At 26.9% G+C, this 27796-nt stretch overlaps 4 protein-coding genes across 7 annotated transcripts; 2 read left to right on the plus strand and 2 right to left on the minus strand.

Annotated features, from left to right (window-relative positions):
• Positions 1-408: 408 nt before the first annotated feature.
• On the plus strand, positions 409-9128 carry LOC123272075 (general vesicular transport factor p115). The gene is made up of 6 exons (XM_044738711.1): positions 409-668; positions 2865-3668; positions 5245-6057; positions 6760-6958; positions 7015-7190; positions 8630-9128. Exons 1-6 carry the CDS (start codon positions 591-593, stop codon positions 9074-9076), a joined length of 2517 nt encoding a protein of 838 aa, XP_044594646.1. The 5' UTR covers positions 409-590; the 3' UTR covers positions 9077-9128.
• On the minus strand, positions 9125-18105 carry LOC123272076 (NADH-ubiquinone oxidoreductase 75 kDa subunit, mitochondrial). Of its 2 annotated transcripts, none has more exons than XM_044738712.1 (6): positions 18004-18105; positions 17242-17814; positions 14301-14978; positions 12573-12864; positions 11397-11900; positions 9125-9433 (listed from the first exon to the last, which is right to left on the minus strand). In XM_044738712.1, the coding sequence occupies exons 2-6, from the start codon at positions 17808-17810 to the stop codon at positions 9284-9286; spliced, it is 2193 nt and encodes a 730-aa protein (XP_044594647.1). In that variant the 5' UTR covers positions 17811-17814; positions 18004-18105; the 3' UTR covers positions 9125-9283. The 2 variants fall into 2 exon arrangements, with proteins under 2 accessions (XP_044594647.1, XP_044594648.1); XM_044738713.1 differs by lacking the exon at positions 18004-18105 and adding an exon at positions 17875-17907.
• Positions 18106-20671: 2566 nt separating this feature from the next.
• On the plus strand, positions 20672-24536 carry LOC123272079 (E3 ubiquitin-protein ligase SINAT2-like). Of its 2 annotated transcripts, none has more exons than XM_044738716.1 (5): positions 20672-20759; positions 20903-20985; positions 21076-21279; positions 24108-24189; positions 24260-24536. In XM_044738716.1, exons 2-5 carry the CDS (start codon positions 20914-20916, stop codon positions 24355-24357), a joined length of 456 nt encoding a protein of 151 aa, XP_044594651.1. In that variant the 5' UTR covers positions 20672-20759; positions 20903-20913; the 3' UTR covers positions 24358-24536. The 2 variants fall into 2 exon arrangements, with proteins under 2 accessions (XP_044594651.1, XP_044594652.1); XM_044738717.1 differs by having other exon boundaries at positions 20672-20756.
• On the minus strand, positions 24236-27562 carry LOC123272077 (peflin). Of its 2 annotated transcripts, none has more exons than XM_044738714.1 (5): positions 27433-27562; positions 27317-27363; positions 27084-27255; positions 24538-24816; positions 24236-24473 (listed from the first exon to the last, which is right to left on the minus strand). In XM_044738714.1, the coding sequence occupies exons 2-5, from the start codon at positions 27326-27328 to the stop codon at positions 24382-24384; spliced, it is 555 nt and encodes a 184-aa protein (XP_044594649.1). In that variant the 5' UTR covers positions 27329-27363; positions 27433-27562; the 3' UTR covers positions 24236-24381. The 2 variants fall into 2 exon arrangements, with proteins under 2 accessions (XP_044594649.1, XP_044594650.1); XM_044738715.1 differs by having other exon boundaries at positions 27084-27271.
• Positions 27563-27796: the final 234 nt, after the last annotated feature.

Raw genomic sequence — 27796 nt, forward strand, 5'->3', positions numbered from 1 at the left:
ACACTATAACAATTTTTTCAATTAAATAAGTAATTTTTTATTAAAAATAATTAAATTTCAGTAAAATTTATTTTTTATTATTGATTAATATTCTTATTATTAATATTATTATTATTATTATTATTATCATTATTATTATTATTATTATTATTATTATTTATTCTAAATAAATTTTTGGTATTTAATTTTAATAAATCATAATTATAGTTTTAAAAATTTTTAAATATTCGCGGGCATTTTATATTTTCCCTCCATTACCTCCCGCGCATGCGCAGTTAATATTATTTACTCACCACGTATTTATTGCACTTTTAATCACAATTCTTCAACTTTTCACTCTTAAAAATTTTTAATTAATATTTTTTAATAATAATGGCAATCTTTTATTTTCTAAAAAAATAAATAAAATTATTTTAAACAATCTAACCTAACAATTGTCATAATAATAATAAACTTTGACACGTCTGTTGGTAAAAAAGCTCAGTGATGGCAGTGTAACCCAAAACATGAACTGAAACACTGAAACAATATAATAATGTTAATAAATAAATTAAATAATTTAAAAATAAAGTTTAATTGTTTTAAATAAAATGGAATTTTTTAAGAACAGTTTTAAATCTGTGCTGGGTGCTCCGGACCCGGAGAACCAGCCGACTGGAGCCGACACGGTAAGTTCATTAAAAACTTAGCCTGAAAAATTTTTATTTATTTATTTTTTATTTATTAAAAAATTGTTATTAAAAATTATTACTTAAAAAAAATTGCAATTTTTTATTTGTTCTAAAATTATTTTAAATAAATAATGAAAAGTTTAGTAATTTTATTAATAATTTACTTCCATATTGATGATCTGACATTTTATAAAAATGAAGTGTTAGCTGACAGCTGATAATTTTTATTATTTATTTTTTTAATAAAAAATTTATAAAAATGAAATTTTTTAAATAATAGTAATTAATTTAACATATGTTTTATAATTAAAAAATTTTTTTTTCAAAAAAATTCAACATTTAAAAATATTAAAAAATAAATTAAATGAAAAATGCAATTTTTTTTAAATAATTTTTAAAAAATAGGCTGACAAATTTTATAAAATTTAATTTATTTAATTAAAAAAAAAAAATGTTGTTTAATAATTTTAGCATAAATTTAAAAAATTTTTTTTATTTAAAAAAAAATGAAAAAAAATTGACAATTAGTAATTTTGAAGATTTTTGTGATTAAAAAATTGACATGGAGAAATTAAAAAAAAAAAAAAATAAAATAAAAAATTCAATTTTTTAAAATAAATTTTTTGTTAAAAAATATTTTTAAAAAATAGTCTGACAAATTTTTAAAAATTTAATTTAATTAATAATAAAAATTATTATTTGTAATTTTTTTAAATTTAATGTCGGTTTTTTTCAAAAATTAATTTATAAAAATTAAATAATAAATACTAGTAACCTCGCAGTCACTATGTGACTGCCATGATTTGTACACTATAAATAAAATTTTGCTTTATTAAATAATGAATTTTGTTAAATTGCACTGTACTTTCTTAAATATTGACATTTTTAAAGATATAAGCTCATCCTGATGTTAAACTCATCGAGACCTTTTATTTGAGTACCCACATGCATTTTTATATATTTTTCATATATACATATATATAACATATATTTTAAAGATATAAGCTCATCCTAATGTTATGCTCATCAAGAGCTTTCATTTGAGTACCCACATGCAATTTTATATATTTTTCATATATACAAATATATAATATATATAAATATATAAAATATATGAAAAATTGATGTGGATACTCAAATGAAAGGTCTTGATGAGTGTATCATCAGGATGAGCTTATATCTTTAAAAATGTCAATAGTTCACAAGATACAAGGCCATTTCTTTATTTTTAACATTTTTTAAGATATAAACTCATCTTGAAGTTACACTCATCAAGAGCTTTCATTTGAGTACCCACATGCATTTTTGATATATTTTTCATATATACATATATATAAATATATAAAATATATGAAAAATCGATGTGGGTACTCAAATGAAAGGTCTTGATGAGTGTAACATCGAAATGAGCTTATATCTCTAAAAATGTCATTAGTTCACAAAATACGAGGTCATTTCTTAATTATTGACATTTTTAAAGATATAAGCTCATCTTAATATTACAATCATTAAGAGCTTTCATTTGAGTACCCACATGCATTTTTGATATATTTTTCATATATACATATATATAAATATATAAAATATCTGAAAAATCGATGTGGGTACTCAAATGAAAGGTCTTGATGAGTGTAACATCGAAATGAGCTTATATCTCTAAAAATGTCAATAGTTCACAAGATACAAGGCCATTTCTTTATTTTTAACATTTTTTAAGATATAAGCTCATCTTGAAGTTACACTCATCAAGAGCTTTCATTTGAGTACCCACATGCATTTTTGATATATTTTTCATATATACATATATATAAATATATAAAATATATGAAAAATCGATGTGGGTACTCGAATGAAAGGTCTTGATGAGTGTATCATCAGGATGAGCTTATATCTTTAAAAATGTCAATAGTTCACAAGATACAAGGCCATTTCTTTATTTTTAACATTTTTTAAGATATAAGCTCATCTTGAAGTTACACTCATCAAGAGCTTTCATTTGAGTACCCACATGCATTTTTGATATATTTTTCATATATACATATATATAATATATATAAATATATGCAAAATTGATGTGGGTACTCAAATAAAAGGTCTCGATGAGTTTATCATCAGGATGAGTTTATATCTTTAAAAATATCAATAGTTCATAAGATACGAGGTCATTATCATAAATTGACTATATAATTCCAGGTGGAGCGCCTGGTGGACAGATTAGAGTCTTCAACACTTTTGGACGACAGAAGAGACGCATGTCGAGCTTTGAAAGCTCTATCACGAACCTACCGAGTGGAAGTAGGAGCACAGGGTATGAACGCGGTGCGCCAGGTTCTGGAGATGGACCGCACAGACTGCGAGATAGTCGGCCTGGCGCTGGACACACTCTGCAACATCACGAGCCCGGAGACCTTCGACGAGGAAGTAGACAAGCACGGTCCCGATAGTAAGATCGGCGAGCAGTTCACGGAGATCTTCATCAAGCACCAGGACAGCGTGGGCTTGGTGCTGGCCGCGCTGGAAGACTTCGACTTCAGAGTCCGCTGGCCAGCTCTCAAGCTGCTGTCCAACCTGGTGAGCAACCGCCCAAAGGACATCCAGGAGATCATCCTGGTGATGCCCATGGGCGTGTCCAAGCTGATGGACCTGCTCAGCGACAGCCGCGAGGTCATCAGGAACGACGCGCTGCTCCTGCTGATCCAGCTCACAAAAGGCAACGCCAACATCCAGAAGATCGTCGCCTTCGAGAATGCTTTTGATAGGATCTTTGATGTCATCACCCAGGAGGGCAGCGCTGAGGGAGGGATTGTTGTTGAAGACTGCTTGCTGCTCATGCTCAATTTATTAAAAGGCAATCTTAGCAATCAGAACTTCTTTAAGGAAGGAAGTTATATTCAGAGGCTCACGCCAATGTTTCAGCTCCCTCAGGCTGATGCTGAGGACCCTGCTCCGGTGGGGTGGAGCCCTCAGAAGGTTGCTAATGTTCATTGCATGGTTCAGGTTGGTTATTATTTTGATATAAGCTCATCCCGATGTTACGCTCATCAAGAGCTTTCATTTGAGTACCCACATGCTTTTTTGATATATTTTTCATATATACATATATATATAATATATTTTGAAGATATAAGCTCATCCTGATGTTATACTCATCAAGAGCTTTCATTTGAGTACCCACATGCTTTTTTGATATATTTTTGATAATTATATATATGTAATATATATAAATATATGAAATATATGAAAAATTGATGTGGGTACTCAAGTTAAAGGTCTTGATGAGTGTAATGTCATAATGAGCATATATCTTTAAAAATGTCAATATTTCACAAGATACAAGGTCATTTCTTTATTGTTGACATTTTTGAAGATATAATCTCATTCTGATATTACGCTCATCAAGAGCTTTCATTTGAGTACCCACATGCTTTTTTGATATATTTTTCATATATACATATATATAATATATATAAATATATGAAATATATGAAAAATTGATGTGGGTACTCAAACTAAAGGTCTTGATGAGTGTAATATCAGAGTGAGCTTATATCTTTAAAAATGTCAATAGTTCTCGAGATACAAGGTCATATTTTAATTAATGAAAGTAAATTGAACAAGTATTAAAAAATTTTTTTAAATTAATAACAAATAAATGACGGCAAAAAAATTGTCATGACTAAAAAATGCAATTTTTTTAAAACAATTTTTATTTTTTCAATTTTATAACATTTTGATATGTTTTTCATATATATAATATATATTTTAAATATATAAGCTCATATTGATGTTACACTCACCAAGAGCTTTCATTTGAGTACCCACATGCATTTTTGATGTATTTTTCATATATACATATATATATATATATAATATATATAAGTATATGAAATATATGAAAAATTGATGTGGGTACTCAAATGAAAGATCATGACGAATGTAACATCAGGATGAACTTATATCTTTAAAAATCTCAATAGTTCTCAAAATACAAGGTAATTTTTTAATTATTGACATTTTTAAAGACATAAGCTCATCCCGATGTTACACTAATCAAGACCTTTCATTTGAATACCCACATGCATTTTTGATATATTTTTCATATATACATATATATAATATATATAAATACATGAAATATATGAAAAATCGATGTGGGTACTCAAACGAAAGGTCTCAATGAGTGTAACCTCAGAATGAGTTTATATCTTTAAAAATGTCAATAGTTCCCGAAATACAAGATCATTATGTATCCAGAGATTATTTTTATAACTAAAAATTGCGAATATAATTTACTGTGATATATTGAATTAAATCACATGAACAAAAGTTGTTGAAAATTCAATTTTACAAAAAAAATGTTTAAGATTTTTTAAATAAACCAATATTTTTGGTGTAATTCCAAAATTACTCCAAGATTTTATAATAATTATAAATCTCAATTTTAAATATTACAATTAAATTGATCCTAAGAAAAAAACATACATTTTCTTTTTAAAATTAAATTTAGAACTTTTCTTTAAAAAATTTTTTATAGAATCAATATTTAAGCCACAAATATTTTAATAATTTCAAGGTGATCCGGGCGCTGGTAGCACCAAGCTGTTCTGCCCAAATAGTATCAGCGTGTCAAAGAATAATGCATGCATGCGGCCTGCTGCAAGCTTTATGCGACATCTTAATGGCCAGCGGAGTGCCAGCAGATGTCCTAACAGAGACAATAAACGCAGTAGCAGAAGTGATCCGCGGGAACAACACGAACCAAGAATTCCTGGGCAGCGTGACCGCGCCGAGCAGTCCGCCGCGGCCAGCAATTGTAGTGCTGCTCATGTCGATGGTAAACGAGAAGCAGCCGTTCCAGTTGAGGTGCGCAGTGCTGTACTGCTTCCAGAGCTTCCTATACAAGAATAATGATGGGCAGACGCAGTTGATCCAGACGTTGCTGCCCCAGAGCAACGAGACGCCCTCGCTGACCACTGGGCAGCTGCTCTGCGGCGGCTTGTTCTCGCTGGACCCGCTGTCCAACTGGTTCTCGGCTGTCGCGCTGTCCCACGCGCTGATCGACAACACTACACAAAAAGAGCAGCTGCTCAGAGTGCTGCTGGCCACTAACATTGGCAAGCCGCCTGTTACTCTCATGCAGCAGTGCGTGTTCCTGCTACAGCAGGGCAGCAAGCCTCAGAGCAAGCTCGGGCTGCTCATCCTGCTCTGCCGCTGGGTCAGCTACTGCCCAGTTGCTGTCAAGACATTCCTGTCCCTCGACTCTTCCGTCGCCTACGTGACTGCCCTGCTGTCTGGCCACGATAATAATGAAGACCTGGAGGAGAATCTTATTCAGAGCATGTGTGCTTTGCTCCTTGGCATGTGTGTTCACTTCAACGACGATCAGGTTGTTTTTTTATATATATTCTTTAAGTATTAACATTTTCGTAAATATAAGTCCATTCTGATGTTATACTCATCAAGACCTTTCATTTGAGTACTCACTTGCATTTTTGATATATTTTTCATATATACATATATATAGTATATATAAATATATGAAATATATGAAAAATTGATGTGGGTACTCAAATGAAAGTTCTTGATGAGTGTAACATCGGGATGAGCTTATTTCTTTAAAAAGGTCAATGGTTCACACGATACAAGGTCATTTTTTAAATATTGACATTTTTTAAGATATGAGTTCATCCTGATGTTATATTTATCAAGAGCTTTCATTTGAGTACCCACATGCATTTTTGATATATTTTTCATATATACATATATATAGTATATGTAAATATATGAAATATATGAAAAATTGATGTGGGTACTCAAATGAAAGTTTTTGATGAGTGTAACATCGGGATGAGCTTATTTCTTTAAAAAGGTCAATGGTTCACACGATACAAGGTCATTTTTTAAATATTGACATTTTAGAAGATATGAGTTCATCCTGATGTTATATTTATCAAGAGCTTTCATTTGAGTACCCACATGCATTTTTGATATATTTTTCATATATACATATATATAGTATATATAATATGATATATATAGTATATATATATATATATATATATATATATATATATATATATATATATAGGTCCCCGCCTACACCAAGGACAAGCTCTGCAATTTAATTGACAAACGCATTGGCCTTGAGAGGTTCCAAGACGCCATTGGTGGGACCACTAGGCATGAGATTTACTCCAGGACTCTCAAACATCCTCAGCCTTCGGCCAAACATCCTAAGGACTTGCTCCTGGATCACGAGTTCTGTCGGCTATTGAAAATTCTTGAAGGTTAGTTTTGGAAAAGGATGCTTAGGAATTTAGGCTGATTTATTTTTGGCTTCCAGGAGCTGTTTCCGAGTCCGTCAAAGGGAATACTAGTTGTAATGACAGTCCAAAGGAAATTGGTAATAGTGATCCGATGGTTGGGCAGTATAAGGATCTTATTAGGGAACAGGATGAGGAAATTCAGAAACTTAAGAGGGATAATGAGAATTTGGAAAAGGAAAAACAAGAATTTCAGGTTGGTCCAATTATAATTGAGTATTTTTTTTTTTAATTCTTGAATTTTATTTTGAAATTTTTTAGTCAAAATTTTACTTAAAATTTTTTATTTAAAATTCTTTAAAAAGGTTTTTATTTAAAATTTGATTCAAAATTTTACCTTAAATTTTTTTATTTATTTATTTATTTAATAAATTTACTAGCAATCTTGCAGTCACTATGTGACTGCCGTGACTTGTGAACTATAAAAAATTCTTAAATATTGACATTTTGGAAGATATAAGCTCATCCCGATGTTACTCTCATCAAGAGCTTTCATTTGAGTACCCACATCAATTTTTCATATATTTCATATATTTATATATATGACATATATGTATATATGAAAAATATATCAAAAATGCATGTGGGTACTCATATGAAAGGTCTTGATGAGTATAACATCATAATGAGCTTATATCTTTAAAAATGTCAATAGTTCACGAGATACAAGCTCATTTCTTAATTATTAACATTTTTAAAGATATGAGCTCATCCTGATGTTACACTCGTCAAGACCTTTCATTTGAGTACCCACATCAATTTTTCATATATTTCATATATTTATATATATATTACATATATGTATATATGAAAAATATATCAAAAATGCATGTGGGTACTCATATGAAAGGTCTTGATGAGTATAACATCATAATGAGCTTATATCTTTAAAAATGTCAATAGTTCACGAGATACAAGCTCATTTCTTAATTATTAACATTTTTAAAGATATGAGCTCATCCTGATGTTACACTCGTCAAGACCTTTCATTTGAGTACCCACATCAATTTTTCATATATTTCATATATTTATATATATATTACATATATGTATATATGAAAAATATATGAAAAATTGATGTGGGTACTCAAATGAAAGGTCTCGATAAGTATAACATCAAGATGAGCTTATATCTTTAAAAATGTCAATAATCAAGAAATGACCTTGTATCTTGTGAACTATTGACATTTTTAAAGATATAAGCTCATTTCGATGTTACACTCATCAAGACCTTTCATTTGAGTACCCACATCAATTTTTCATATATTTCATATATTTATATATATTATATATATGTATATATATATATATATATATATATATATATATATATATATATATATATATATATATATATTACATATATGTATATATGAAAAATATATGAAAAATTGATGTGGGTACTCAAATGAAAGGTCTCGATAAGCATAACATCAGGATAAGCTTATATCTTTAAAAAGCTTAATAGTTCACGAGATACAAGGTCATTTCTTAATTATGTATCTAGAGATAGAGCAGTTTCTATTTTTTTTTTAATATTTTTATTAAAAATTTTTTACTCAAAATTTTACTTAAAATTTTTTTATCAAAAATTCTTTAAAAATATTTTTATTTAAAATTTAAAAATAATTCCAGATGACAATCCAGGACTTACAATCCCAAATAAGTAACCTTCGGGACCAAAACTTAGTCTTACGCGCGGCGCAAACAAACCTAGCCGACAAGGACGCTTTACCTAACCATCAAATAAAAATAGACGACTCCTCAGAGGAGTTAGAAAAATCCCATCTTACAATTCAGAATTTAGAGTCGCAACTCTCCGGGTACAAGTCGATGATCCTCGCCCTGCAGGAAAAAGAGAGCCAAGTATCTCTAGAGCTGGAGAAAAAATTAAAAGAGACGACCGAGGAGCTGGAAAAGCTCAAAAAGGACCAAGAGGACCTCCTGGAGCTTCTGTCGGACCAAGACACCAAGCTAGTGCTGTACAAAGAAAAACTTACCGCCCTGGGCGAGAAAGTCGAGTCTGACGGAAGCTCTGGAGAAGTTGACGACGACACTGACGACCAGCCGTCGAGCAATTGAATTCCTTAAGCACAAAGGTATTATTTATAGAAAAATAAATCAGATTTATGAACCTGCAATCTTTTTATTTGAATCAGGTCATATTATTACTATGAATTTTTATTTAAAAAATGAATTTAAATATCTTACTATCCTTTAACAGTATTTTCTATTTACATATTTTTTAATTTATTATTATATTTAAATGGTAATAAATATATGTATAAATTAAACTTGAGCCTGACGTTGCTTCAAAACCGCCTGGACACACTTGGCCATGGTCGGAGATGCGCGAGACACTACGTCAGTCATGAAAAATTGCTCCAGGGATTTCTGCTTGACATCCACTGGATCTTGCAGGAAGGATCCTCCGGTTTTCTGTTTTTAATTTAGTAATTAATTAATATTTTTAAGATATAAGCTCATCATGGTGTTGCACTCATCAAGAGCTTTCATTTGAGTACCCACATCAATTTTTCATATATTTGTCATATTTACATATATATAATATATATAAATATATGAAATATATGAAAAATTGATGTGGGTACTCAAATTAAAGGTCTTGATGAATGTAACGTCGGGATGAGCTTATATTTTTAAAAATGGCAATTATGAAGAAATGACCTTGTATCTTGTAAACTATCGACATTTTTAAAGATATAAGCTCATCCTGATGTTATGCTCATCAAGACCTTTCATTTGAGTACCCACATCAATTTTTCATATATTTAGATATATTATATATATGTATATATGAAAAATATATGAAAAAGTGATGTGGGTACTCAAATGAAAGATTTTGATTAGTATAACATCAAGATGAGCTTATATCTTAAAAAATGTCAATAGTTCACGAGATACAAGGTTATTTCTTAATTATTAATATTTTTAAAGATATAAGCCCATCCTGATGTTACGCTTATCAAGAGCTTTCATTCGAGTACTCACATCAATTTTTCATATATTTATATATATATATATGTATATATGAAAAATATATCAAAAATGCATGTGGGTACTCAAATAAAAGGTCTCGATGAGTGCAACATCAGGATGAGCTTATATTATATCTTTAAAAATGTCAATAGTTCACAAGATATAAGTTCATTTTTTAATTATTGACATTTTTAAAGATATAAACTCATCCCGATGATACACTCATCAGGAGCTTTCATTTGAGTACCCACATGTATTTTTGATATATTTTTCATATACACATATTTGTAATATATATAAATATATGAAAAATTGATGTGGGTACTCAAATGAAAGATCTGGATGAGTGTAATGTCGGGGTGAGCTTATATTTTTAAAAATGTCAATAGTTCACAAGATATTTGTTAAATTGAACTGTACTTACATAACTATTGATCTTTTTAAAGATATAAGCTCATCTCGATGTTAAACTCATCAAGAGCTTTCATTTGAGTACCCACATGCATTTTTGATATATTTTTCATATATACGTATATGTAATATATATAAATATATGAAATATATGAAAAATTGATGTGGGTACTCAAATGAAAGGTCTCAATGAGTGTAATATCAAAACGAGCTTATATCTTTAAAAATGTCAATAGTTCACAAAATACAAGGTCATTTCTTCATTATTAACATTTTTAAGGATATAAGCTCATCTCGATATTACACTCATCAAGACCTTTCATTTGAGTACCCACATGCATTTTTGGTATATTTTTCATATATACATATATATAATATATATAAATATATGAAAAATTGATGTGGGTACTCAAATGAAAGGTCTCGATGAGTGTAATATCAAAATGAGCTTATATCTTTAAAAATGTCAATAGTTCACAAAATACAATGTCATTTCTTCATTATTAACATTTTTAAGGATATAAGCTCATCTCGATATTACACTCATTAAGACCTTTCATTTGAGTACCCACATGCATTTTTGATATATTTTTCATATATACATATATATATATATATATAAATATATGAAATATATGAAAAATTGATGTGGGTACTCAAATGAAAGGTCTCGATGAGTGTAATATCAAAATGAGCTTATATCTTTAAAAATGTCAATAGTTCACAAGATACAAGGTCATTTCTTAATTACGTATCTAGAGATATTTTCCAATGCAGCTTAAATATCATCATAAATTGTCTCTAGGTGATTTTTAATTAAACGACTAATAATTCTTATTTTTGATTACCAATTCAAACTTTAAAAAAATTTTTAATGGTGATTATTTAAATAATAAATTATCAAGTCAACATAACTAAATAATTATTAAAAGGACTTTTGAAGACTTGTAATTAATTTAATAAATTTAGAAAGCTTAAATAAAAAACTTACCCTGGACAATTCAAGCGCCTGAGCGAAGAAGTTCGCCGGTTCAACTTCCCCGTAGCGGACCAAGTGCGGAGCAATCTCAGCAATCCTGTCCCTGACTTCAGACAAATTATCATACGGCAGAGTGACCGCAGAAAACTCAGCCAGGGCCCTGACGATCTTCCAGTCGGGCCTGGCCATTCCTGGGGGAGTCAATGCAACTCCAGTCTGCTGCGCTCTGCCCTCGGTGTTGACGTAGCTGCCGGTTTTCTCGGTGTAAGCCGCTCCGGCTAAGACTACGTCGGCAATTGTCGCTCCGCGGTCGCCGTGGCTGCCGATGTAGATGATGAAGGTGTTCGGGAAGTCTTCCCGGGTGATGTTGGAGTCGTCAGCTCCCAGGAGAAACAGGACTTTCGGTTGCGACTGCTTTATTTGGCTGACTGTTGATGTTCCGTAGCCTAGATCCAAAGCTGCTACTTGCGACGCGTTTGTATGCAAGATGTTTAGTACTTTCCAGTCTGGAGAGGCCTGGAATTTTATTATTTTATTTTTTTGTCTTAAAATTTTTTTTTTTATAAAAACAAAATTTATCTTAAATTTAATTATAATTTTTGTTTTAAATTTTATAAAATTTTTGTCTTAAAATTTGTCTTGAATTTTTTTTTTTTAATTTTATTAAAATTTATCTGAAATTTTAATATAATTATTGTTTTAAATTTTTGTCCTAAATGTTCTCTTAAAGTTTTGTCGAATTTTGTCATAAAATTTATTTTGAATTTTTTCTTAAATTTCGTCTTATTTTTTGTCTTAAATTTTAATATAATTTTTATTAGATTTGGTGTCTTAAATTTTATTTAAAATTTTGTCTTAAATTTTATTTAAAATTTTGTCTTAAATTTTATCTTGAATTTTAATATAATTTTATTGAATTTTTTGTCTTAAATTTATTTTGAATTTTGTCTTAAATTTTATTATAATTTTTCTTATTTTTTGTCTTGAATTTTGTCTCAAATTTTATGTTAAATTTTAATATAATTTTTATTTAAAATTTTACTTAATTTTTTGTCTTAAATTTTATTTTTTAATTTTGTCTTAAATTTTATCTTAAATTTTATTTTGAGTTTTGTCTTAAATTTTGTCTCGAATTTGACCTAAAATAAAATAAAATAATTTCTCCACTTCCTAAAACTAAAAACAAACCTTAGTGTGATCCCCAAGAGCCTTAGCAAGTTCCTGCGTAGCAGAAAGAATCTTGGCCCCATCAGCCCTAGCAAGCAGCTCAGCGCCTAAAATAATCATGGGCTTCTTGGCATTCTTCAAAGTATCATTAAAAGGATGCTGATTATTGATCAACTGATTGATAATCTCCGGAGACTGTCCAAGATGTTGATACTGGTAAGTGAGATCAACCTTGGGTCCAATGACCCCAATGTTCTGTTCTCCATGCAAGTATCCTTTTCTCAATCTAGTATTGATCAGCGGAGCTTCATACCTAAAATCAGTTTAAATTAATGCATTTTTGATATATTTTTCATATATACATATATATGATATATATAAATATATGAAATATATGAAAAATTGATGTGGGTACTCAAATGAAAGGTCTTGACAAGTGTAACATCAGAATGAGCTTATATCTTTAAAAATGTCAATAGTTCACAAGATAGAAGGTCATTTCTTCATTATTGACATTTTTAAAGATATAAGCTCATCCCGATGTTACACTCATTAAGAGCTTTCATTTGAATACCCACATGCATTTTTGATATATTTTTCATATATACATATATATATAATATATAGATATACGACATATATGAAAAATCGATGTGGGTACTCAAATGAAAGGTCTTGACAAGTGTAACATCAGAATGAGCTTATATCTTTAAAAATGTCAATAGTTCACAAGATAGAAGGTCATTTCTTCATTATTGACATTTTTAAAGATATAAGCTCATCCCGATGTTACACTCATTAAGAGCTTTCATTTGAATACCCACATGCATTTTTGATATATTTTTCATATATACATATATATATAATATATAGATATACGACATATATGAAAAATTGATGTGGGTACTCAAATGAAAGGTCTTGACAAGTGTAACATCAGAATGAGCTTATATCTTTAAAAATGTCAATAGTTCACAAGATAGAAGGTCATTTCTTCATTATTGACATTTTTAAAGATATAAGCTCATCCCGATGTTACACTCATTAAGAGCTTTCATTTGAATACCCACATGCATTTTTGATATATTTTTCATATATACATATATATATAATATATAGATATACGACATATATGAAAAATCGATGTGGATACTCAAATGAAAGGTCTTGATGAGGGTAACATCAAGATGAACTTATATCTTTAAAAATGTCAATAGTTCACAAGATAGAAGGTCATTTCTTCATTATTGACATTTTTAAAGATATAAGCTCATCCTGATGTTACGCTAATCAAGAGCTTTCATTTGAGTACCCACATGCAATTTTGATATATTTCTCATATATACATATATGTCATATATATAAATATATGAAAAATTGATGTAGGTACTCAAATGAAAAGTCTTGATGAGGGTAACATCAGGATGAGCTTATATCTTTAAAAATGTCAAAATTTCCCAAGATACAAGGTCATTTCTTAATTAATGACATTTTTGAAGATATAAGCTCATTTTCATGTTACACTCATCAAGAGCTTTCATTTGAGTACTCACATGCAATTTTGATATATTTTTCATATATACATATATGTCATATATATAAATATATGAAATATATGAAAAATTGATGTGGGTACTCAAATGAAAGGTCTTGATGAGGGTAACATCAGGATGAGCTTATATCTTTAAAAATGTCAATGGTTCACGAGATACAAGGTCATTTCTTAATTATTCAAAAATAAAAACAAACCTTGGATTGGTTCCAATCAGCAGAACAGCGTCAGCTTCTTCGACATTCTGGATCTTGTTATTCAGTAAGTAGCTGCTCCTTAAATCAATCCCAGCGCCGTCAGTGGGGTAGCTTTGCTCAGTAGCTAAAGCTTCACCACCTAATTTATTAACCAGGTCCTTAAGAACGACCAGAGCTTCAGCATCAGCGAGCTTTCCAGCAATAACAGCTGTCTTGTCCTTCGGAATATTTTGAAGCCCTTGAGCAGCAGCCATCAGCGCGCTCTCCCACTCTACATTCACAAGCTTCCCCTGGGTCCGCACCATCGGCGTGATCAGCCTCTGGCGCTTCAGTCCGTCGCAAGCGAACCTGGCCTTGTCGCTAATCCACTCCTCGTTAACTTCTTCGTTGACCCTCGGAAGAATTCTCAAGACTTCTCCGGTTCGAGAGGAGACAACGATGTTGCTGCCGACTGCGTCGGAGATGTCGATGCTGTCAGTCCGCCGGGTCTCCCAGGGTCGAGCTACGAATGCGTAAGGCTTGCTGGTCAGCGCTCCGACTGGACATAAGTCTATTATGTTCCCTGAGAGCTCGGAGAGGAACATCTTTTCTACGTAAGTTCCGACTTGCATGTCAGTCCCACGGCCGGTTGTTCCCAGGTCGTCGATTCCGGCGACCTCTGAAGCGAATCTGATACACCTGAAAAATTAAATAATTAATTTTGTTAAATTGAACTGTAATTTCTTAAATATTGATGTTTTTGAAGATATAAACTCATCATGATGTTATGCTCATCAAGAGCTTTCATTTGAGTACCCACATGCATTTTTGATATATTTGTCATATAAACATATATGTAATAGATATAAATATATAAAATATATGAAAAATTGATGTGGGTACTCAAATGAAAGCTCTTGATAAGTGTAACATCAGGATGAGCTTATATCTTTAAAAATGTCAATATTTTATAAGATTCAAGGTAATTTCTTCATTATTAATATTTTTAAAGATATAAGCTCATCTTGATGTTTCACTCATCAAGAGCTTTCATTTGAGTACCCACATGTATTTTTGATATATTTTTCATAAATACATATATATATATATATATATATATATATATATATATATATATATATATATATATATATATATATATAAATATATAAAATATATGAAAAATTGATGTGGGTACTCAAATGAAAGGTCTCGATGAGTGTAATGTCACGATGAGCTTATATCGTTAACAATGTCAATAGTTCACGAGATACAAGGACATTTCTTTATTATGTATCTATATTTGAAAATTAAAAGTGTAAATTCTTAAAAATATATTTTTTAATATTGATAAATTTTTTTTAAGTAATAATTTAAAATTTTAAATTAATTTTAAAATAAAAAATTAGCAACCTTGCAGTCACTATGTGACTTCTGTGATTTGCGAACTATAAATAAATAAAAATTTGCTGTAGTAAATAATGAATTTTGTTAAATTGCATTGTGCTTTCTTAAATATAGACGTTTTTAAAGATATAAGCTCATCTTGATGTTACACTCATCAAGAGTTTTCATTTGAGTACCCATATGCATTTTTGATATATTTTTCATATATACATATATATAATATATAAAAATATATGAAAAATTCAAGTGGGTACTCAAATGAAAGGTCTCAATGAGTATAACATCAAAATGAGCTTATTTTTTAAAAAATGTCAATATTTCACAAGAAAAAAGGCAATTTCTTAATTATTGACATTTTAAAGATATAAGCTCATCTTGATGTTACACTCATCAAGAGTTTTCATTTGAGTACCCATATGCATTTTTGATATATTTTTCATATATACATATATATAATATATAAAAATATATGAAAAATTGATGTGGGTACTCGAATGAAAGCTCTTGATGAGTGTAACATTAAGATGAGCTTATATCTTAAAAAATGTCAATATTTCCCAAGATACAAGGTGATTTCTTAATTATCAACATTTTCAAAGATATACTCATCCCGATGTTACGCTCATCATGAGCTTTCATTTGAGTACCCACATGCATTTTTTATATATTTTTCATATATACATATATATATAATATATAAAAATATATGAAATATATGAAAAATTGATGTGGGTACTCAAATAAAAGCTCTTGATGAGTGTAACATCAAGATGAGCTTATATCTTAAAAAATGTTAATATTTCACAAAATATTAGGTCATTTCTCAATCTAGACAATTTTAAAGATATAAGCTCATTTTGATGTTACACTCATCAAGAGCTTTCATTTGAGTACCCACATGCATTTTTTATATATTTTTCATATATACATATATATAAATATACAAAATATATGAAAAATCGATGTGGGTAATCAAATGAAAGCTCTTGATGAATGCAACATCAAGATGAGCTTATATCTTAAAAAACGTCAATAGTTCAGAAAATCCAAGGTAATTTCTTAATTATCAACATTTTTAAAAATGTAAGCCCATCTTGATGTTACACTTATCAAAAGCTTTCATTTGAGTACCCACATGCATTTTTTATATATTTTTCATGTATACATATATATAAATATACAAAATATATGAAAAATCGATGTGGGTAATCAAATGAAAGCTCTTGATGAATGCAACATCAAGATGAGCTTATATCTTAAAAAACGTCAATAGTTCAGAAAATCCAAGGTAATTTCTTAATTATCAACATTTTTAAAAATGTAAGCCCATCCTGATGTTACACTTATCAAAAGCTTTCATTTGCGTACCCACATCAATTTTTCATATATTTATATATTATATATATATATATATGTATATATGAAAAATATATCAAAAGTGCATGTGGGTACTCAAATGAAAGGTCTCGATGAGCCTAACATCAAGACAAGCTTATATCTTAAAAAATGTCAATATTTCCCAAGATACAAGGTAATTTCTCAATTAACTACCAACCTGGTGCAATGAATACATCGCGTCATAACAGTCTTAACCAGAGGTCCAATATCCTTGTCCTCAACAGCTCTTTTTCCACTAAAGTCAATATCAGTGAACCTGCTGCGATCACTCCCAAAAGCCATGCTCTGGTCCTGCAAGTCGCACTCGCCTCCCTGATCACAAATAGGACAGTCCAGAGGATGGTTCACCAGCAGGAACTCCATGACACCCTCCCTGGCCTTGCGAGTGAGGTCAGAGTTGGTCTTGACCCTCCAGCCCTTCATGACAGGCATCGCGCAGGCTGCCACTGGCTTCAGCTGCTTCTCGATCTCCACCAAGCACATCCTGCAGTTCCCAGCGACTGCCAGCCGCTCATGGTAGCAGAACCTCGGGATCTCTATCCCGATCTTGGCCGCTGCCTGGAGGACTGTCGTTCCAGGCGGAACCTGGACTGGCTGGTCGTCGATGAACAGCTCCACTAGTTCCTTCTGCTGGCACAAGCTGCTTGTTGACAGACTCTTCGCCAGTCTGCTGGAGGACAAACCAGCGGTTTGTGCTCCTCTTAGCACCTGGGGAACCCGCAGCATTTTTCTGTAAACAACAACACTTATGTAAGGCCTGTAAATAATTGAATTAACCTAATTTTATTACTTAGCACTGCACTGGAATTTTTTTTAGGCTTTTTGCTGCTTAAATAACAGACTAAGTTCTAAATCAGCTGATCAGCTGATTAGTTTTATTATTTATGCGCATTTTTTAATTATAGATTTATTGGCTTACCTATTTTTTTGCAATACTTCAAGCCTAACTACGTTCTTTTTTTTTCAGGCTCAGACAGATGTAACATGAAATAACTCATATGATTTTTAATACTGCATTACCGACTGTCAGGTAAGTCACTTTTTATAATTATTGATATTTTACTTTTTATTTTACAATTTTATAATACTAAAGTTAGCCAACATTGTTAATTTTTTAAGTTTTTTTTTTTAATTATTAAATTAGGACTAAATAATATTTTTAAAAAATTGCACTTGTAGTTTTTTAATAATAAATTTTTTTTAATAAAAAAAATTCTAAAAATATTTAGATGGCTAACTTAATTTTCATCGAAATTTTTTGGTTTTTTTATTTTGCTTTTTATTAAATTATGACCAAAAAATATTTTTAAAAAATTGCACTTATAGTTTTTAAAGTTTTTTAATAATTAATTTTTTTTTTTTATTTTTTTGTAATAATTTTTTATGAAAATTAAGTTAGCCATCTAAAAATTTTTAGAATTTTTTTTTATTGAAAAAATGATTACAAAGAAATAAAAAAAAAATTTCACTTGTAAAAAACTTTAAAAACTGTAAGTGCAATTTTTTAAAAATATTTTTTTTTTCTAATTTAATTTAAAAAAAAAATCAAAAAATTAAAAATGTCGGCTAACTTTAGTATCATTAATCTTTTTAATAAAGAAATTCTACAAATTTTTAGATGGCTAACTTAATTTTCATCGACATTTTTGCTCAATTTATTAAATTATCACTAAAAAATATTTTTTAAAAATTGCACTTACAGTTTTTAAAGTTTTTTAATCATGAATTTTTTTTGTAATAATTTTTTTAATAAAAAAAAATTCTACAAATTTTTAGATGGCTAACTTAATTTTCATCGAAATTTTTTGGTTTTTTTATTTTGCATAATTTATTAAATTATCATTAAAAAATATTTTTAAAAAATTGCACTCATTGTTTTTAAAATTTTTTAATAATAAATTTTTTTTTTAATTTTTTTGTAATAATTTTTTTAATAAAAAAAATTCTAAAAATTTTTAGATGGCTAACTTAATTTTCATCGACATTTTTGCTCAATTTATTAAATTATCATTAAAAAATATTATTAAAAAATTGCACTTATTGTTTTTAAAGTTTTTTAATAATAAATTTTTTTTTTAATTTTTTTGTAATAATTTTTTTAATAAAAAAAAAATTCTAAAAATTTTTAGATGGCTAACTTAATTTTCATCGACATTTTTGCTAAATTTATTAAATTATCACTAAAAAATATTTTTTAAAAATTGCACTTATAGTTTTTAAAGTTTTTAAAAAATAAAAAAATTTTTTGTAATAATTCTTTAATAAAAAAAATTATAAAAATTTTCAAGAGCTAACTTTATTTTCATAGATAAAATATAAAATTACTTATTTGATAACTTTAATAAATTATGGCAAAAAAAATTGACTGGTTAATGATTAAAATAAATTTAGCCGATATTTGATAATTTTTAGAATTTTTGATAATTAAATTATGGCAAAAAAAAATTGACATTTAGGAATTTAAAAAAATAAAAAATGCAATTTTTTAAAAATAATTTTTTATAATTAATTTAATTGTTAAATAAAATTAAAAATTGGTCATCTGACAGCTAACTTTAATGTCATAAATTTCAGTGAAAATTTTTAAGGAAAAAAACTGATTTAATTTTTAGTAAATTTTTATCAGCTGATTTATTATATTTAAAAATTGACACTTGCAATTTTTAAATGTCGAATTTTTTTATTAATTTTAATAATTTATTTAATAAATTTATATTAAAAAAAATATAATTATTATTCCTATAAAAATTGTTTTTTATAATTAAAATTAATTCACCAATTTTTTTAACAAATAAATAGCAAAAAAATTGACGTCAAAATTTAAATAAAAATCTGCAATTTTTAATTTGTTGTAACAAATTTTATGATACTGAAGTTAGCTGTTAGCTGTCAATTTTAAAAATTTTCATAAAAATAAAAAAATGCTTCTAAAAATTTTCACCGAGAATTTTTTTCATGAGAATTAATGTAGCACATATTTAAATTTAACAAATTATGGCAAAAAAAAATAAGAAAAAAAAATTGACATTTAGAAATTTAAAAAAAAAATGCAATTTTTTAAAAATTATTTTTTTAAATAAAATCCAAAAATTTTCAAGTGACAGCTAACTTTAATGTCATTTTTTTTTTCATAATTATTTTCTCAATAAAAAAAAATTATCTGCAAAATTTTATCTAAAATTTTATTTATCATGATACTGAAGTTAGCCGACGTTCAAAAAAATTTTTTTTTTTTTTTTAACAATTTTAACAAGTAAAAAAAATTGCACGCATAATTTTTAAAATTTTCTAAATGTGAAATTTTTTCTTTTAATTTGACAACAATTTTCTCAATAAAAATAACTATAAAAATTTTCAGTCGGCTAATTTAATTTTCACTATTTATAATTATAATTTTCAAAGAAATTACTAAAAATAAAATTAATAATAATTATTATTAATATTGTTTCTCTTATTTTATTATTAATTATTATTTATAAATAAAAAAATTGAGAGATAACTTTTTAAAACTACACAACCGGCAGCCATTAAAGTGTCAACTCACCTAACCAACAAAATGGCGTCGCTAGTAAAATGGGCGCGAAAGCCGCGAAAGGCAACACTCTCGATAAACAAAATTCTCAGAACAAAAGAAACTCTAGTTGCAGATTACAGTGACAAGCTTTTCGAGGTAATGTAAACATATCAGATTTACTGAGTAAATTAATTTAATAAATAATCCTAACCAATAAATACAAAAAATTGTTTTATTTTTCCAGATAAATAAAACCACAAGACAGTTATTAGTAATATTGAATATTTATTTATTTATTTATTAGTTTTTTTAACAATGGCTGAGACCAACAACAATAAAGAGGACAATCCTGATTCCGATGATCCAGTCGTCATTTTAAGAAAATCCGTAAGTAGTTTTTATTAGAAAAATTAAATTAGCTCTTTAGTGTCATTTATTTGTTGGTAGATTTTAATTAATAATTTTAATTTATTTTAGTGGTGCGACTATTTCGAGTTTGAAGTCGAGTGCCCGGTGTGCTATGACATTCCGGAGGGAAATATTTTCCAGTGCACTGAAGGACACAGCTTTTGCCACATTTGTGTAAAAAAGGTTGATGTATGTCCACTGTGTGACTCTAAGTTCACTGGAACTCGAAACCGGGTCCTGGAAAAACTTATTCCTAAAATTATTGAATTTAAGGTATTTTTTTTTTTAACAGCTGACAACTTTTAGAAATTTTTTAATCAAAAATTTAAAAAAAAAATTTGAACTTTTGGATTTATAATTTTACTTTACAAATTTTTTTTTAAATATAAAATTTGACAATTTTTTTTTTATTTTGTTTTTATTAAAAAAGTGTATATTTTTTTTATTTCTAAATTTTTCGATAAAAAAATTCTAAAAATTGTCAAATGTCTAAAGTTTTTAATTTTTTATAAAAATTTAATGTTTGACAATTTTTTTAAAAGAAATTTTTAAAATTGTCAACTTTCTTAATAACAATTTTTTTCTTTTAAATTTGTACTTTGACAATTTCTTTATTTAAAAAATTCTTATTAAAATTTTTTTTCAATAAATTTTTCCCTAAAATTGTAAAATTTTTTAGTTTAAGATATTTTTTTTTTAGACAGCTAACAATTTTTAAACCAAAAAATTTTTTTATTAATTTGATTTTCAATAAAAAAATGTAGATTTTTTTAAATTTCAAAATTTTTTAAGAAAAAAAAATCCAAAAATTGTCAAATGTCTCAATTTTTTAATTTTTTATAAAAATTTAATGTTTGACAATTTTTTTATTCAAAAAATTATTGCTAAAAAAATTTTTTGAAATTTTTTCATTAAAATTTCCACCAAAGAAATTTTTTAAATTGTCAAATTTCTTAATAACAATTTTTTTCTTTTAAATTTTTATTTTGACAATTTCTTTATTTAAAAAATTCTCATTAAAATTTTTTTTCAATAAATTTTTCCCTAAAATTGTCAAATTTTTTAATTTAAGATATTTTTTTTTTAGACAGCTAACAATTTTTAAACCAAAAAATTTTTTTATTAATTTGATTTTCAATAAAAAAATGTAGATTTTTTTAAATTTCAAAATTTTTTAAGAAAAAAAAATCCAAAAATTGTCAAATGTCTCAATTTTTTAATTTTTTATAAAAATTTAATGTTTGACAATTTTTTTATTCAAAAAATTATTACTAAAAAAATTTTTTGAAATTTTTTCATTAAAATTTCCACCAAAGAAATTTTTTAAATTGTCAAATTTCTTAATAACAATTTTTTTCTTTTAAATTTGTACTTTGACAATTTCTTTATTTAAAAAATTCTCATTAAAATTTTTTTTCAATAAATTTTTCCCTAAAATTGTCAAATTTTTTAATTTAAGATATTTTTTTTTTAGACAGCTAACAATTTTTAAACCAAAAAATTTTTTTATTAATTTGATTTTCAATAAAAAAATGTAGATTTTTTTAAATTTCAAAATTTTTTAAGAAAAAAAAATCAAAAATTGTCAAATGTCTCAATTTTTTAATTTTTTATAAAAATTTAATGTTTGACAATTTTTTTATTCAAAAAATTATTACTAAAAAAATTTTTTGAAATTTTTTCATTAAAATTTCCACCAAAGAAATTTTTTAAATTGTCAAATTTCTTAATAACAATTTTTTTCTTTTAAATTTGTACTTTGACAATTTCTTTATTTAAAAAATTCTCATTAAAATTTTTTTTCAATAAATTTTTCCCTAAAATTGTCAAATTTTTTAATTTAAGATATTTTTTTTTTAGACAGCTAACAATTTTTAAACCAAAAAATTTTTTTATTAATTTGATTTTCAATAAAAAAATGTAGATTTTTTTAAATTTCAAAATTTTTTAAGAAAAAAAAATCCAAAAATTGTCAAATGTCTCAATTTTTTAATTTTTTATAAAAATTTAATGTTTGACAATTTTTTTATTCAAAAAATTATTGCTAAAAAAATTTTTTGAAATTTTTTCATTAAAATTTCCACCAAAGAAATTTTTTAAATTGTCAAATTTCTTAATAACAATTTTTTTCTTTTAAATTTGTACTTTGACAATTTCTTTATTTAAAAAATTCTCATTAAAATTTTTTTTCAATAAATTTTTCCCTAAAATTGTCAAATTTTTTAATTTAAGATATTTTTTTTTTAGACAGCTAACAATTTTTAAACCAATAGATTTCAAAAAATTTTTTTATTAATTTCATTTTCAATAAAAAAATGTAGATTTTTTTAAATTTCAAAATTTTTTAAGAAAAAAAAATCAAAAATTGTCAAATGTCTCAATTTTTTATAAAAATTTAATGTTTCACAATTTTTTTATTCAAAAAATTATCACTTAAAATTTTTTTTGAAAATTTTTTCATTAAAATTTTCCCTAAAAAATTTTTTAAATTGTTAAATGTCTCAATAATATTTTTTTTTTGTTTTTAATTTATAATTTGGCAGTTTTTTTATTCATAAAATTCTTGGTAAAAATTTTTTTTCAATTAATTTCTCCCAAAAATTGTCAAACTTTTTTTTAAATATTAAATTTGACAATTTTTTTATTAATTTAATTTTCAATAAAAAAAATATATATTTTTTTTAATTTCAAAATTTAAAAAAAAAAACTAAAAATTGTTTAATCTCAATTTAAAAATTTTTAATAAAAATTTAATGTTTGATCATTTTTTTATTTAGAAAATTTTCACTAAAAAAATTTTCTTTCAATTTTTTTATTAAAATTTTAACTAAAAGTTTTTTTTTATTTTTTCATTAAAATTTTCACTAAAAAAATTTTTTTTCAATTTTTTTATTAAAATTTTAATTAAAAAAATTTTTTTTTTAATTTTTTCATTAAAATTTTCCCTAAAAAATTAATAAAATTATCAAATGTCTTAATAACAATTTTTAAATTAGTAATTTAACGATTTTTTTACTTAAAAAATTTTTTTTTCAAAAAAATTTCCCCAAAAATTGTCAAATTTTTCAATTAAAAAAAAACATACCTTAAAAAAAATCCAGGAATGGTTAATGGACCAATCAAAGGAGACCGAAAAATGCTTGCGGGTCAAGAAAGTTTCTCGCTCGACGCAAACATTAGAGGGTAACGTGGTAATGTAGACTAAAACAGTAACTAACACTTTTATAAATACTAAAATAAAATAATTTATTAGAACCCTCTGAGAAGAAGCTCGAGGCTGTGCCAGAAGCAATAGGCGACGACAGCAACAATAATAATAATAATAATGATGATAAAAGTGAGGAAAAATAGTATAAAAAATTTTAAAGCATAAAATTAAATGTTGCAACTTAACGCAACATTTAAGAAATCTTCAAATCCAATTGTTATGACTCCAGTCTGGTCAATGTCCTTTGCCCGGAACGCTTCTGGAAAATTTTAATATATAATTAAGTTTTGTATTTTTATAAAAATGAATAAATAAATAATTACCGGTAAATTTTTGGATTTGCACGCACAAAACAATAAACTGGTCGACTGTAATGCTGGAGTGGTCATTAAAGTCGCTCTTTTTTATTAAATACTGGATAAATTCTGGCGAGAACCTGTACCCCATCTGGGTGAGCGCAGCTGACAGCTCGTTCTCCTGGATGCTGCCGGAGTTGTCGCGGTCGTACCCCTTGAAAACACCTAGCCAGGCGTTTATGTAGGTGTAGAGAGCTTGGAACTCGTTCAAGTCGATTGTTCCTGTTTTTTCTTTGTCAAACATTCCTAGAAAATTTATTAATATTAAAAAATATATTGTTAAAAATTTGCAATTTTAATTTTTAATATAGATACGAAATGACCTTATATATTGAGAACTATTGACATTTTTAAAGATATAAGCTCATCCTGATGTTACACTCATCCAGACCTTTCATTTGAGTACCCACATCAATTTTTCATATATGTCATATATAATATATATGTATATATGAAAAATATATCAAAAATGCATGTGGGTACTCAAATGAAAGGTCTCGATGAGTGTAACATCAAGATGAGCTTATATCTTTAAAAATGTCAATAATTAAGAAATGACCTTGTATCTTGAGAACTATTGACATTTTTAAAGATATAAGCTCATCTCGATGTTACACTCATCGAGATCTTTCATTTGAGTACCCACATCAATTTTTCATATATTTATATATATTATATATATGTATATATGAAAAATATATCAAAAATGCATGTTGGTACTCAAATGAAAGGTCTCGATGAGTGTAACATCAAGATGAGCTTATATCTTTAAAAATGTCAATAATTAAGAAATGACCTTGTATCTTGAGAACTATTGACATTTTTAAAGATATAAGCTCATTTCGATGTTACACGAATCAAGACCTTTCATTTAAGTACCCACATCAATTTTTCATATATTTATATATATTATATATATGTATATATGAAAAATATATCAAAAATGCATGTGGGTACTCAAATGAAAGCTCTTGGTGAGTGTAACATCTAGATATGCTTGTATCTTTGAAAATGTATATATTTCTCAAGATACAAGATCATTTCTTAATTATTGACATTTTTAAAGATATACGCTCATCTTGATGTTATACTCATCAAGACCTTTCATTTGAGTACCCACATCAATTTTTCATATATGTCATATATTATATATATATATGTATATATGAAAAATATATCAAAAATGCATGTGGGTACTCAAATAAAAGCTTTTGATGAGTGTAAGATAAGGATGAGCTTATATCTTTCAAAATGTCGATAATTAAGAAATGACTTTGTATCTTGAGAACTATTGACATTTTTAAAAATATAAGCTCATCTCGATGTTACACTCATCGAGATCTTTCATTTGAGTACCCACATCAATTTTTCATATATTTCATATATTTTTATATATTATATATATATGTATATATGAAAAATATATCAAAAATGCATGTGGGTACTCAAATGAAAGCTCTTGGTGAGTGTAACATCTAGATGTGCTTGTATCTTTGAAAATGTCAATAGTTCTCAAGATACAAGATCATTTCTTAATTATTGACATTTTTAAAGATATACGCTCATCTTGATGTTATACTCATCAAGACCTTTCATGTGAGTACCCACATCAATTTTTCATATATGTCATTTATTATATATATGTATATATGAAAAATATATCAAAAATGCATGTGGGTACTCAAATAAAAGCTTTTGATGAGTGTAAGATAAGGATGAGCTTATATCTTTCAAAATGTCGATAATTAAGAAATGACTTTGTATCGTGAGAACTATTGACATTTTTAAAGATATAAGCTCATCTCGATGTTACACTCATCGAGATCTTTCATTTGAGTACCAACATGCATTTTTTATATATTTTTCATATATATGATATATATAAATATATAGAATATATGAAAAATTGATATGGGTACTCAAATGAAAGGTCTTGATGAGTGTAACATCGAAATGAGCTTATATCTTTAAAAATGTCAATAACTAAGAAATGACCTTGTATCTTGAGAACTATTGACATTTTTAAAGATATAAGCTCATCTCGATGTTACACTCATCGAGATCTTTCATTTGAGTACCCACATCAATTTTTCATATATTCTATATATTTATATATATCATATATATGCATATATGAAAAATATATAAAAAATGCATGTTGGTATTCAAATGAATGCTTTTGATGAGTGTAACATCAAGATGAGCTTATATCTTTAAAAATGTCAATAATTAAGAAATGACCTTGTATCTTGAGAACTAATGACATTTTTAAAGATATAAGCTCATTCTAATATTACGCGCATTGAGACCTTTCCATTTGAGTACCCACATCAATTTTTCATATATTTTATATATTTATATATATTATGTATATGTATATATGAAAAATATATAAAAATGCATGTGGGTACTCAAATGAAAGGTCTCAATGATTGTATTATCAAGATGAGCTTATATCTTTCAAAACGTTATTAGTTTTCAAGATACAAGGTAATAATAAAAAAAATTCTTACCAATCATTAAATTACAAGCGGTATCAGAGAACGTTCCGCCTCGGCCATTAGCCAGCGCTGCTTTCAATTCTGCTGCTGAGATTTTTCCACTGTGGTCCCTGTCGACGGCTTCGAACCACTGTCTCACTTCTGGCTGGACCTGGTTGTCTCCCATTGTCCCGTACATAGATCCCTAATCAATTAATTATCTAATTATTAATTGAGATAGTACAATTTTTATTTTTTCCACTTACTGGGTATGACATTCCTGATGATGACTCAGTTTTGTTGATTAATTCTTCTAAACAAATCAATTAATTAATTAATTACACATTTTTTTTTTTTTTAATTGTAATATTTAAAAACTTACCTTTTATATTTTAAATAAAATTTTTTTTTAATAATATACTTTGATTATTATAATATATAAAACTTGTTTATAAGCAACGCGCAGCAAACAAGCAAGTCATCTGAAGTCGGCTGCAGAAGTCAAGTAAGTTTGCTACTATCTAATAAAAAAAAAAAAAATAATTATATTTTTTTAGAATTTATATAAATTCTAAATTAGAAAATTATTTTTCAAAATTACATTCATTAATTTTTAGATGTACAGAATTTTTAAAATAAATTTTTTTTTGCTAAAATTGATTTTTTAAAAAAATTTAATATACTGGTCAGAGCTGTCAATTTCAAAATTTTTTTTTTATTAAAAAAATTATTACAAAAAAATTAAA

Source organism: Cotesia glomerata, linkage group LG9 (assembly GCF_020080835.1).
Source record: "Cotesia glomerata isolate CgM1 linkage group LG9, MPM_Cglom_v2.3, whole genome shotgun sequence".
NCBI classification, from domain to species: domain Eukaryota; kingdom Metazoa; phylum Arthropoda; class Insecta; order Hymenoptera; family Braconidae; genus Cotesia; species Cotesia glomerata.

Bases quoted from the DNA above. Each gene is read 5' to 3' on its own strand.
- LOC123272075 (XM_044738711.1), top strand. From the start codon at position 591: ATGGAATTTTTTAAGAACAGTTTTAAATCTGTGCTGGGTGCTCCGGAC. The intron at 3,669-5,244 runs GTTGGTTATTAT...AATAATTTCAAG, and splicing joins ATGTTCATTGCATGGTTCAG to GTGATCCGGGCGCTGGTAGC. The intron at 6,058-6,759 runs GTTGTTTTTTTA...ATATATATATAG, and splicing joins TTCACTTCAACGACGATCAG to GTCCCCGCCTACACCAAGGA.
- LOC123272079 (XM_044738716.1), top strand. From the start codon at position 20,914: ATGGCTGAGACCAACAACAATAAAGAGGACAATCCTGATTCCGATGAT. The intron at 20,986-21,075 runs GTAAGTAGTTTT...AATTTATTTTAG, and splicing joins TCGTCATTTTAAGAAAATCC to TGGTGCGACTATTTCGAGTT. The intron at 24,190-24,259 runs GTAACGTGGTAA...ATAATTTATTAG, and splicing joins CTCGACGCAAACATTAGAGG to AACCCTCTGAGAAGAAGCTC.
- LOC123272076 (XM_044738712.1), bottom strand. From the start codon at position 17,810: ATGCTGCGGGTTCCCCAGGTGCTAAGAGGAGCACAAACCGCTGGTTTG. The intron at 14,979-17,241 runs GTTGGTAGTTAA...TTAATTTTTCAG, and splicing joins CGATGTATTCATTGCACCAG to GTGTATCAGATTCGCTTCAG. The intron at 9,434-11,396 runs GTAAGTTTTTTA...AATTAAAAACAG, and splicing joins AGGCGCTTGAATTGTCCAGG to AAAACCGGAGGATCCTTCCT.
- LOC123272077 (XM_044738714.1), bottom strand. The intron at 24,817-27,083 runs GTAAGAATTTTT...TAAATTTTCTAG, and splicing joins CGCTTGTAATTTAATGATTG to GAATGTTTGACAAAGAAAAA. The intron at 24,474-24,537 runs GTAATTATTTAT...AAAATTTTCCAG, and splicing joins GCAAATCCAAAAATTTACCG to AAGCGTTCCGGGCAAAGGAC.